This window comes from Salminus brasiliensis, chromosome 7 (genome assembly GCF_030463535.1).
Source record: "Salminus brasiliensis chromosome 7, fSalBra1.hap2, whole genome shotgun sequence".
NCBI lineage: Eukaryota > Metazoa > Chordata > Actinopteri > Characiformes > Bryconidae > Salminus > Salminus brasiliensis.
Window position 1 is genome coordinate 6979186 of NC_132884.1, and position 12161 is coordinate 6991346.

At 43.8% G+C, this 12161-nt stretch overlaps 1 protein-coding gene across 1 annotated transcript in view; it reads right to left on the minus strand.

Moving 5' to 3' along the window:
- Positions 1 to 12161, minus strand: part of myo10l1 (myosin X, like 1) — an 83239-nt gene that overhangs the window by 11190 nt on the left and 59888 nt on the right. Inside the window, exons 9-31 of the mRNA XM_072683616.1 lie at positions 11806 to 11912; positions 11525 to 11654; positions 11283 to 11401; positions 10346 to 10492; positions 10080 to 10180; positions 9920 to 9986; positions 8760 to 8852; positions 8558 to 8626; positions 8355 to 8437; positions 7704 to 7812; positions 7440 to 7520; positions 7152 to 7276; positions 6587 to 6707; positions 6175 to 6281; positions 5636 to 5933; positions 4209 to 5084; positions 3998 to 4121; positions 3092 to 3335; positions 2802 to 2897; positions 2179 to 2272; positions 1833 to 1888; positions 1521 to 1663; positions 7 to 201 (exon numbers count right to left, since the gene is read on the minus strand). Coding sequence (XP_072539717.1) covers positions 7 to 201; positions 1521 to 1663; positions 1833 to 1888; positions 2179 to 2272; positions 2802 to 2897; positions 3092 to 3335; positions 3998 to 4121; positions 4209 to 5084; positions 5636 to 5933; positions 6175 to 6281; positions 6587 to 6707; positions 7152 to 7276; positions 7440 to 7520; positions 7704 to 7812; positions 8355 to 8437; positions 8558 to 8626; positions 8760 to 8852; positions 9920 to 9986; positions 10080 to 10180; positions 10346 to 10492; positions 11283 to 11401; positions 11525 to 11654; positions 11806 to 11912 — 3585 coding nt within the window. The remainder of the gene's footprint in view (positions 1 to 6; positions 202 to 1520; positions 1664 to 1832; positions 1889 to 2178; positions 2273 to 2801; positions 2898 to 3091; positions 3336 to 3997; positions 4122 to 4208; positions 5085 to 5635; positions 5934 to 6174; positions 6282 to 6586; positions 6708 to 7151; positions 7277 to 7439; positions 7521 to 7703; positions 7813 to 8354; positions 8438 to 8557; positions 8627 to 8759; positions 8853 to 9919; positions 9987 to 10079; positions 10181 to 10345; positions 10493 to 11282; positions 11402 to 11524; positions 11655 to 11805; positions 11913 to 12161) is intronic.

Sequence of the window (12161 nt, forward strand, 5' to 3'; positions counted from 1 at the left end):
GCTCACCCGTCTCTTTGAAGACCTTTTCCTCAGGCTGGACTACAGAGCAGAGGCTGTTAAGCACCAGGGTGCCCATTTTGGAGGCGCTGCGCTCTGCCGACTTGTAGTAGTCCAAAGAGTTGTTGGTCAAGACGAACCAGCGCTTTTTCAGCTTCAGTGCACTGCTCTTGGCTCCAGTCTTGACCTCTTTATGAAGCCAGCCTGAGAAGCAGCACAAAATCCAAGTGTTAAACTGGTCTTGTGAGTAGACAGTAGAGTTACACAGCGCTCCAGGGCACAGTGAAGGTGCTGTTAGATACTATATTAATATTTATTAAATTATATTTAGAAGTTAAAATATATATAAATAGAGAATATGTTGATTCATTCATCATTACATGAAATGCTGAGTTTACATGATGTAGACACAGTTGCAGGGTCAACATTTCTGTTACTGTGAATAGCTACAGAGAAAGGCCCGTCTCCCTCCACCCATCCTCACCCTCTTCTATAGAGGGACCATAGAGAGCATCCTAAGCAGCTGCATCACTGCCTGGTTTGGGACCTGCACAGCCTCTGACCGCAAGACCCTCCAACGCATTGTGAGGACAGCTAAGAGGATCATCGGAGTCTCTCTCCCCTCCGTCATGGACATTTACACTGCCCGCTGCATCCGCAAAGCAACCAGCATTGTGGATGACCCCACCCACCCTTCACACAGACTGTTCTCCCTCCTGCCATCAGGAAGAAGGTACCGCAGCATCCGGTCCAACACGACCAGACTCTGCAACAGCTTCTTCCCCCAAGCCATCAGACTTCTCAACTCAACTCAACTTCTGAACTGATTTCTTTTCTGCTACATGCACACACTCTCTCTCTCTCTCTCTCTCTCTCTCTCTCTCCAACCACTTACCCCAGATAAAATGGGAAGCATTTTTTGCACAAAGCATTTGCACTAATAACTTTACTACCTCACTGGACTTAATATTTATTACACACTGCATAATTTGCACACTACCGGCAATTATTTATTATTCTCTGTCTGTACTGTGTTGTGTTGTCTGTCCGCACTTGTTTGTTTGTGTTGCACTTGTGTTCTGTATGCACTGTGTCTATGTTGCACCATGGTCCTGGAGGAACGTTGTTTTGTTTCACTGTGTACTCTGTATGTAGTTGAAATGACAATAAAACCCACTTGACTTGACCTGACTTGACTACATGAGTTGAAGATGAATGGTGGAGGACAAGTTAAAAACAGGTAGAGGGGGCTGCTTGTTGGATTGCTAGAAATCAAAATCCCTGTTTGACTGCAAAAGACCTTTGGAAATATTAAGCAGACTGTGAAGTAGTGGTACACTGTTCTATCATGTAGCAACCCTGTAGAAATGACCTAGCATGTTAAGATAATGTGATGTTGCTATGAGAATCTAGCAGGACCTCTGTGCTCAATGACCGGGAGTCATCAGAAGAGGAAATTCAGCATCAGTTTTCAAAGAAACATCTTGCAACAGCCAAGCTATGCATAAACATGCTGGACTGACCTCTGACCAGGAACTCCTGTCCCTCAATCTTGGAGTCTCCTTTGGGCTTCTGTAGTAGGCTGATCCAGTGGTGCATCTCTTCTGGCAAGTCAGTGTTACAGTGGATCACTCGATTTGCTGTGATGATTACAAACGAGTTGGGCCTGCCAGGCAGAGATAAAGATCACTACTACTGCTGCTAGAGATTTAGTATCACGAACAACACAGCTGCCTAATACCATCTAGAGGTGCGGCAGAGAAACAAGACGAGTAACTGCTGATGTTTAACTGCATTTATATAGAAATGACCAGTAGGGGGCAGAATAGACTCACCGGTCGGGATTGTCAGACGCACAAACGGAGTCTATTAACCCAACATCCAGAGTTCCCTGTGACAGGGTGTGTGAAAGACACAAGGCGGGGGGTTGGGAGGAAACAAAGATCAATCACACTTGATACACTGTATAATTTTGGTCTATGTCATAATACCTCTGTACTTTATCGATTACTATGCAAAAATAACCCCTATTTTCCTAGATTTAATCTGGATCATTGATAATTATTAAATATATATATATATATATATATATATATATATATATATAAAAGCCCATATAACTTACAGTGCACCTAACAAAACTATACAGCAGGACAGGTATTGGGAAGGAAGGGCACTCACCACAGCATTCTTGGGGTTGGCCTGCTCATGGGACATCTCCAACAGCTGCTCAGGAGAGGCAGTGTGGACGCGACTTAAGACATTAAACCAACCACTACCAACGAGACAAACAGAAAAAGAGAGAGAGACAGAGATAACGAGTGAGAGACATACAGAGAGAAGGGAGGTAAGAAACAGGCTAATCAAAGACTAAAAAGACTGCTACTGATGCAGTACTGTGCAAGCGTTTTAGGCACCTGAGAAAATTAGAATGAAAAAGCTCCTTAACTTGGCAGTAAGTGTTTATGTATCTCAGTAAAACACTAATAGTAGAATAGTAACATGTAAATAATAGTGATTTTACATCACTGTGTCCATTAAAACACCAGAGCTCTCCCCAGAGTTTTAATGGAAGTTAACATCCAACATCTGATTTGGTAAATCAATGCTTAGTGATGTTAAATCCGGTGAGCTGGTGATGGAATTGAACACATCCACACACTGGCTGGATCCTGGGCGTCCAACTACTGGATCCAACTACTTTCTTCAAAATGAGAAATTCTTACATCTAGAGTTTGAACAGTAAAAACTCTTATTGATGAGACAAACCCTTTCAAATAAAACACACAAACACATTAGCATACCTGGCATCCTCCGGTGACTCTGCAAACACTTGATATGTCCTCTCATCCGTCACAATGTTCAGAGCGTTCTCCTTCTCATGGTTATCCACTATCTCCCTGAAAAGAGCAAAGCAGACACTTTTAAGTACTCTCTATATATACATCCTTTGCTGAACAAGCAACAGCACAGTGTCCATTTCCATTACTCAGTTCAGCACATTTACATTTATGTTGATTAGACTGTATTTGTAAAAAATAAATAAGTAAATAAAACAGTAATCTGTTTTATGTTTGTGTGTGCTGTGGTTTACTTGGCGGAGCGGATGTCGATGGTTCCCTTCAGCTTCTCCTCACTGTCGTTTTCAAAGTACATGAGCTTGGAGTCGCGCAGCACAAACCAGCGCATCTTCCAGTTCCTGCGGGACAGAGTGGACAGACCCCCGCCTTTCTTGTACAACCAGCCTGACTTCAGAGACTCTTGCTTGGAGCGGAACCACATGAAGGTTTCGTCCTTCAGCACACACCAGCGCCTCCGCCACGGGATCATGAGGCCAGCTGTGGGGACAGAGAGCGATGGGGCGATTGGACATAAAATGACTGTCCTGACAAGCAAGTCTATTCGAGATTGCTTAACAGCTCTTTATGGGTTGACGTGAATTTATGATGCTTTAGGCACTGACCGCTACTACAGTAGCATTTGCAATTAAACACAACTAGTATAAAAAAAACAACAATGAGTTGTATAAGCCGTGTTCTGGCTGGTCCAGTTTTCATGGAGAGAGATTTAGCCTAATCCTGAACTATACTATACAGCATTCTAATTCAAGATTGTCCATTGAAAGGAAAATGCCGTCCAGGTCTAGGCCTAATTCCTGGTCACACAAAAACATGTCTAGTATTCCTAGAGTACTGTGCTGTGTTGCCTTTAAAATTTTTAAATTTTTCTATTTGGAAGAATAATAACCCAATCCCTGTTCACATGAACTCCGCCTATCACTAGTAATGTCCCCAACACTAGGTGAAGAGAGCACAGCTGACAGATGCCTGTGCTAGAAATCGAACTAGAAATCATTGGATCATAGTAGCAGTGCCACTATGCCACTAGAAATCCACTGAAAGCCTTTCTTAGGTGTTATGTAGCCATACTAGTGTGTGTGAGTGTGTATGGTACTGTGTGGTCGAACTGTATGGTAAGTTGGTTCATACTTCACACTTACCCTTCATATACAGGTAGCTGTGGAAGTATGGGGGTCCGTTACCATTCAGCACATTCACTTTCCCATTAGACACTTCCTCATCTGTGTCTGCGTAGCCATCATGCTCTTCGTCACTCTCCACGTACTAAGAAAGAGAAAATTAGAGAGTTGAAGAGAGAAGAGATCAGCATCAGCATTTTGGAAAAACAGACCATGTGTGTGAGTGTCTGACCGAGTCAGAACTGCGGTTGTAGGACTCCTGGCTGGCATTGGTGCAGGTGGACTTGCGGGCGTGTTCAGGGTCAGTGGCCGCTGTGCTGCTCTGGCCGTCCTCCAGCTCGTCCTGATCGTAGTCGGACTCAGTGTCAAGCGGCATGCTGTAGATGGGCTCCTCTGCATCCACCATGGACTCAGATGCAGTCAGCTTGCTGGTCCGGTCGGCTCCTTCGCCGTCTTCTGCCTTCTTCTCCTCTTCTGCATTCTTCTCCTCTTCTGTCTTCTTCTCCTCTTCTGTCTTCTTCTCCTCTTCTGCCTTCGCCTCCTCTCTTTCAGGCCCAGCAGGCTCGGAAACATCTTTTTTCGCTGCTGGAGCCTCTCCAGGAAGTGGAGGTGGAGGAGGTGGAGGAGGAGGAGGAGGTGGTGGAGGGGGTGGAGGCGGGGCATTGGGAGCTCCAGGGACGTCTGGAGCTGCAGCAGGTGCTCCCGATGGCAGCGTGCCCTCTGCAAAAGCTGCAGGAGGAGGAGGCAGGGTGGCTAAAATCTCCTGATCCGGAGGTCCCTCAGCAGGCGGGGGGAAATCAGACAGGGGTATGCACTCCTCATCTGCATGGAAGCCTTCGTCCACCTCCTCCTCCTCTGCAACGGTAGGGGGAGGCACAGGGGAGGCACGTTTGGGGTCGAAGTCCTGCAGGTCGAGGGACTGGGTGGCGGCACGGGAAGCCTCCTTTTTCTGCCGCAGCGTCTCTGCATCTCTGCGCAGGCGGAGCTCCTGCCGTGAGCTCTCGCACAGCATGGACACACCATCCTCCCTCTGCTTCTGCAACCGCTCGATCTCTCGCTCCAGGCGCAGAATCTCCTCCATCTGACGAGTCTCTTCCTCTGAAGAGTGCTGGGACAGCAGGGAGAGAGAGAGAGAAGTAAAACAGGAGGCAGGAAAACTTTGGCTAAAGAAAGCTTATAACTGGAAGTGACAAACTGTGAACCTCAAACACTGTTGTGTTCTCATTTAAAAGCAAACCTAGCGATAAAGCGGGCCAATTCCAAAACCCCCAAATTGTTTTTAACCTTTCAAGGCAAATAGCAGCAGCTACTTTGAGAGAATATGGAAACAAGGCTGAAAAGGCTAATAGCTAACCCTCCAAGGCTGACCAGATCCAGTGGCATTACGGTTATCCAGCACAGGTAAGCCTCTGAAGCAGCCAAAAAGACTGATCAATTAATGGGGTCAAATCTATTCTGAATGACAGTATGATTTACTATATATATGTACACGTTTAATAAATACTATACAAATCAATTATTTTAGAAATCAGTATAAGGAGGTCACTACCCCAGACAGGAGGGAACCTGTCGCTGTGCTATTCAAACAAAATTGTCTGTTGTTCCAACTGGATGGACCAACTGGTGTTCTATAATATAGTGGAAATTCCCTGAGCTTACGTCCTTCTCGTCTTCTCCTGCCATACTCTCTCTTTTCGCCTCCTCCCCTTCTTTGGCCTCCCCTGCCTCTGCTTGGCTTTTCTTCTCCTCTTCCTCCTTCTTCTTTCTCTCTTCCTCCTCTCGTTTCTTCTTCTCCTCCCTGAGTTTTCTGCAGAGGCTTCGTGCCACCTGCCCTCTTCTGTGCTTTTGGAGGACCAGCGTTGCTGAGCGTTTCTGCAGAAAACGCCGGTGGTAGAAGTGGGCACGGTAGTTCTTCTGGATGATCATTATGCTGGCCAGGGCTTTCTTAAAGTGCTTCCTGAAACCAGAAACCATGAATTAGAATTGTTACCAGTTCCAAGGAAATCACAAACGACCGTGTGTCACCGTGAAAAATACACATTTACAGCCTTTCCTTTGGTGCAATAATCAATACAGTCACACAGATCCTGTGACATGATCACATGCCTACAAGATTGTCCACTAAGATGTGAAGCAGTGACAGTGTGGAAGACAAAGTGATTAGTCTGCTTCCATAACAAATTCCACACACACTCTACCTTGCTGTGTAACTAAGCAGATGTGCCCGAATGATGAGGCCAGCTTTGCGGCGAACCTCGTCTCTCTCCTTCTCCAGCTTCTGCTCCAAAGACTCCTTCATGAACACCTGGATATCAGAGGGCCACAGAGCACATGAGCAAAGTCATGATATGCCAGTTAGACCCTGTATCTCCATTAAAACCACTAGCACTAGCAATGCTCCCGACACTAGGAGGGTAAGGACCTAACACGTCTCCTCTGACACATGCAAAGCCAGCCACTGCTTCTTTTCTAACTGCAGACGATGCGGCATCACCAGGCCATAGCGCATACCTTCAGTGTTTATGTAGTCTTTCAAAAACTATGTTATGCTGCATTTCTGAACAAAAGAAGAATAGGTAGAGTGAAGGAGTGAAAGAGACATCAGCACACCTTGGTCTTTCCAAGCTGCCAGTCTTTCTTTGCCCGGTCATATGTGGTGAGCAGGTCTGTGCATTTCTTCTTTTCGTCTCCCTCAGCTCCCGCCCCCATGTCCTTCAGAATGATCTTATACCTGCATAGAGAGCAGAATTACAATTACACACTACACACATAAGAAACAGTACACTGGAGGCAGAAAAACTTTAAGAAAGTCAAGAAATGTGTCTGAACTATTCAAAAGTATCAATAATGGAAGGCTGTGTTGTAAATCTATGTTCTGTTTACTTTTATGGTGCCACCATAGAAAAGACAGCACGTCAATGCAGTGTGTCTGGCTTTGACAGCGTGCACTTTTGACAAAAGCAGCATATTTTAAATTAATATACAAGAACTAGAACCAACTCCTGACATTCTGTTTGTGGATTTTGAGGTGTGTTTATACATACAAGCTGATTAAGGTCTGGGACCTGGGAGTTTCGTAAAGCCTAGAGTAAAATAAGGGCACAGCAATGTTTTCCAGGACTTGGCTGACTCTATGTCTAGGAAACAATCCCTAAGACGTCCCTTGCACATTTACCTGCTGAAGAAGTCTTTAAAGGTGCGTCTGACGGGGAAGCCTGCTCTGCGGATCTTCACCGTCTCCAGCATGCCTGAGTAGCGCAGCTGGTTCAAAACGACATCAGGGTCAAACCTGCCAGTTGTCTAAAGAGAACAAAAAATGAGTATGTTCAGCTGAAGTCCAAGACATGATCTGCTGTCAAAAACAAAATTACTTAAACTAGAAAAAAGTTTATTTTACTTGAACAACTTTAGGAGCTCTGCTCTGAGACATTTTTATAGATTAAAGTGTCAAATGGCCAGTCACCTTGTCCATGTTGGGTTTGATGCAGCGCACAAAGAAGGGGTTGGACACGCTCAATGTGGCCATAAGGGAATGGAGGGAGTCCTGGGTAACGGGAGAAACGGCCAATCACATATAGAAAAGTGAGATACAATGACTGAAGGAGCTGTCTGAGTACTATTAGCACCCCCTGTGTGAAATTGTCAGTGAGTGAGTGAGTGAGTGAGTGAGTGAGTCAGTATCTCAGTATAATGTAACTGAAGAAAGAGAAGGTAAAGCAGCACTTACTCTGAACTGGGAGCTGACAGTGGGCTTCCTCCTGGCTGTGCCCATCTTTAGAGTCTCCTCATTATTCCTGCTGCCCACTTGCTCAAACAAGTCATAGATGAAGTCCAGCCTGGGTGCACAAAGAAAAGCATACATACAGTTGCATGGAGGTCAGTATGATAGTAACAGCCATAATGGTACTCATACACTGCAGGATGCCTGAAACGTTGCTTTACAACAGGCTCTGGAAGGGTTATTACCTAAATCAAATAGTTACAATACAGGTGTGGTAGACAGGCACATGAAGGGTGTTGTGAGGCAAAGTAGTGCTCAAAGTAATTACATTTAATTTACCACTATTTTACCATCACTAGCAGTGTATTGCATTTAACATTACATTACATATAAAACATTATAAAACACTATAAAAAAAAAACAGGTTTGGAACCCCTGGTGCCAGTAAACTTTGAAACATGGTGAACTTCCCCTTTTAACTGTAGAAAGATCACTGTTATGTTTGGGCTCCTGTAGCTTATTGTCAGCTTATTGCTTATATGCTTATTGCTTATGTCACACCATGTCTGTGAATAAATACAGTATACTAAGCAAACAAAGGCTGTGAACAAATTAATTGAATTTATGCAAATGTGAAAGTGTGTGTGTGTGGTTAACCTGCTGTCCTTCAGCATATTCAGGATATCATCTCTGAATGTATCTCTGTTCTTCTCCAAGATCCCCCTTACATCATACAAAACCTGCAAAAGAGGAGAGAGAACAGACAGAATTAAAAGAATGAGAAGAATGAGATCATACACACACACGCACACACACACACTTAGACACACACACTTAGACACACACAGCTAAACACCCACCTCTCCAGCATAGTGCTTGATGCCAAACTGATGGTCTGCCAGTCTGGGCTTCACATAGTACGGGTTAGTCTGCGGAGACATCAATAACCTAAGCATACATTTGCACATCTGTGTCTGTAATAGCATGCAGAGAATGTTTGTTTTGAAGCCATCTGCAATGTGTGTGTGTGTGAGAGAGAGAGAGTGCATGTGTTGAGCTCACAGAGTGTCGGCTGTGTAGTTTCTCCAGCAGAGTGAAGTCAGTGCCTTTAGGGAATCGACTCTCCTCATTAACCAGTGCCAGCATTCCCAGTTTCTGATACAAAAACCAAAACACAATCATGAACATAGATCATCAAACCAGCAACACGGATCAAACGACTCCGAGGTAATAACCAGGTCCTGCCTGTAATCTAATGACTGTTGCTGAAAGGAAAGAAGATGACTCTAGGTACTCTTACTTCACATATATGGATACCTGGTCAATTATTCAAGGCCCCCTAATGTATCCACATCCACACCCGTCCCCTGGTTTCATATATGATATATTTTATATTAAACATGATGTTTATGTTACTGTGTCTGATATATTTAATGACCTTGCTTCTGATAGGCTGTCCTGTATCGTGCCCACCTTCAAAAAGCTGTTTAAGCTGAAATGAGCAGTAATCCTTATCACACAGTCATGGAGAGGCAAATTAACCCTAAAGACAAACTGTATGTAGGCCCATACTTCAATACCTCACCAACAAACAACATACATACAAGTTACACTTCAGTTTTTCATAGCAGTTACTGAATTTATAGCAGATTTATTGTAGACACTAAATCATTCATAGTAGTTACTGAATCAATTACAGCAGGTACTGAATCATTTATGGCATTTACTAAATTATTTCTAAGAATCACTTACAGTATATACACAATCATTTAAAAGGATATAATTTATAGTAGATACTGAATCTATTCTCACAGTTTCTAAATCATTAATAGTAGATAGAAAAACATTCTGATATAAAATCAATACATAGTGAATCATTTATAGTAGTCACTGAATCATTTATAGCAGTTACTGAACTGTTTATAATAGATACTGAAATATTATATTATTATATAATTTACTGAATGATTTATATATTTATTAGAAATCTATCTTAGTTAGCAAATTATTTATAGCAGGCACTGAATCAGTTCATGAATAAGCAGGATTTGAGTAATTTTTAATATATATTGAATCATTTACAGCAATTACGGAATCATTTATAGTATATACTGAATCATTTGTCGCAGTTACTGATTTATAATAGACAGTAAATCATTTTTAGGAGATACTGAAACATTTAGAGTAGCGTATGTTATATAAAGAGAATCAGGGATGTTTACTTTTTCAATCAGGTCCAGGCACTCTGCGTTGTCCATCCAGTCTATGGCCTCCCAGCGAATACCCTCTCTGCACACCACAGCAAGCAATCACAAAGAAAATTATGTATAATAATAATTAGAGTGTGACATTACAGGATGTTCATCAGCAGTCAGTTATTACCTGTTGTATTCAAGCTGCTCCAGGGAGAAGATGTGCTTGTTGAAGTACTCCTGCAGCTTCTCATTGGCGTAGTTGATACTGAACTGTTCAAAGCGGTTCACCTGTGGAACACATGCACAAGTGTGTGAGACACCTTGTGTGTAAAACCCACTTCTCCAGCATTGCAGTGTGAGCTCATGTGAGGCTGTGTTAGTGCATCAACAGGTACGGTTGAATGCAAAAGTTTGAACATCCCTGGTCAAATTGCACATTTTATTGTCTCTCACCTCAAAGTTCTCAAAGCCGAAGATGTCAAGGATGCCAATGGATTTGAAGTTGTCTTTGCCATTGACCTTCTGATTGATCCGCGTGATAATCCAGGAGAAGCACTGAGAGTACAGCGCCATGGCCACTGAATCCCTCGAATCTATCGCCTGACCACCAGGAGAAAAAAGTGGGCATTTAGGCAGATATGGCAACAGTGATGTTACTATGATGTCTATATATGTTCACTCATTTTGACTCAAGGGGCTCAATTGCAGAGAAAACAGTTGCAGTTCCAAAGCTCAATGCTGGTGGGCTTTATACCCCTCTAGCCTATGCCTGGCATTATGCACAGTGCCAATTGGTTCACGTTTATCTGCTCCAGAGAGTCCTATTCTATTGGTAATACCTCTCTACAAGGACTAGACAAGCTGTTTGTGTGAGAGTATTTGCACATCTGACTCAGGAATGGGTGCAACTAAAAGTTGCAGGATGCATTCATTAGAAGGGGTGTCCACAGACATTTGGACATACAGTGTAAATCAGTAATATTGCTATTATTTTGACTGAGGTATCGCAAAGGTTTAAACTCATTATCTCCTTCTAATAAAACAAGACTTTACATGTCTGACCTCTGGGGAACAGAAGCACCCCGTTTAACTCTATGATCGTAATTCGAATCCCAGGTCATGCTGCTTGCCATCAGCAGCCGAATTCTGAGAAAGCGCAACTGGCCTTGCTCTCTCAGGGCTGGGTTGATGGCACTTCCTCCCTACATCACTCCTAGTGTTTTGTTGGTTAGCACAGGTATCTGTTAGCTGCTGTATTGGTGCTGGGGAGCCGTGCTTTTGCCATCAGTCATCGTCATTTTGGAGCATTTCTATTGGTCCATTCATCACAAACTGGACTTCGACAGAGAAAAGCATAACTCAGCATTGAGGGTTGTGTGTGTGTGTTTACCTGCTCTACAGTAAGTGGGGAGCAGATCTCCTCTCCTCTGAGGATCATGGAGCGCTGGGTTAGAACTTCAGACAGCTGGAATGAGTCCAGCCCCAGCAACTCGCTCACATTAGTGGCCACTGAGGACAGACAGACAAAGAAAGAACTTCATAAACCAATCAGTACTTTACACACTGCACAATGGACATGTCCAGGCTTAAACACAAACCACTAGGCCCTACTGATCGTGTTTCTGCGCTCACCTTGCTTGGTGGTGATTTGAGCACCCCCTGCTGTCATGAACTCTATGTTGCCCAGCTGCAGAACTCCAGACAGCAGCTTGAACATGTCTCTGATCTCTTCCTCTGTGAACTCCAGCACCTTCAACGCCTCCTGCAGAGGCAGAGATGGAGACAGGTGCAGAGTGAGGGGTGTCAGGTTGTTTGGCAGCTCTACTGCAAATCCTACAGTCCTACTGCAACTGAGCCATATGTAATATATCCAATGTGATCATGGCTCACTGTGGCAGAGTTAGATGTCTTACCATGACACTGTCATAGAGCTTCTTATCGTCCAGATTCCGGTCCTTCACACAGCCCGACTGGCTCAGGTAATGGAAAGACTCTGGAGGGTCTTCCAGGTAATATGTTTCTGCATGGAAAAAAGAGAGTAATATCTGTGATTGTATGTGTACCTTCTGTCCAATTCATATTTCATGAAACAACGACTATGTCAGGGTCCTCTTTAGTACTGATGAGATCTCAGGCCACTTCTTGTTCACACCGCTACTCATTTAGAACTTAGACCCCAGTTAAAGAACAGTACTGCAACATTACCTTGTCCTTCATCACTCACTAGATCAACACTCCCCCCTTCAAGGACCTCTGCAAGTTTCCCTTG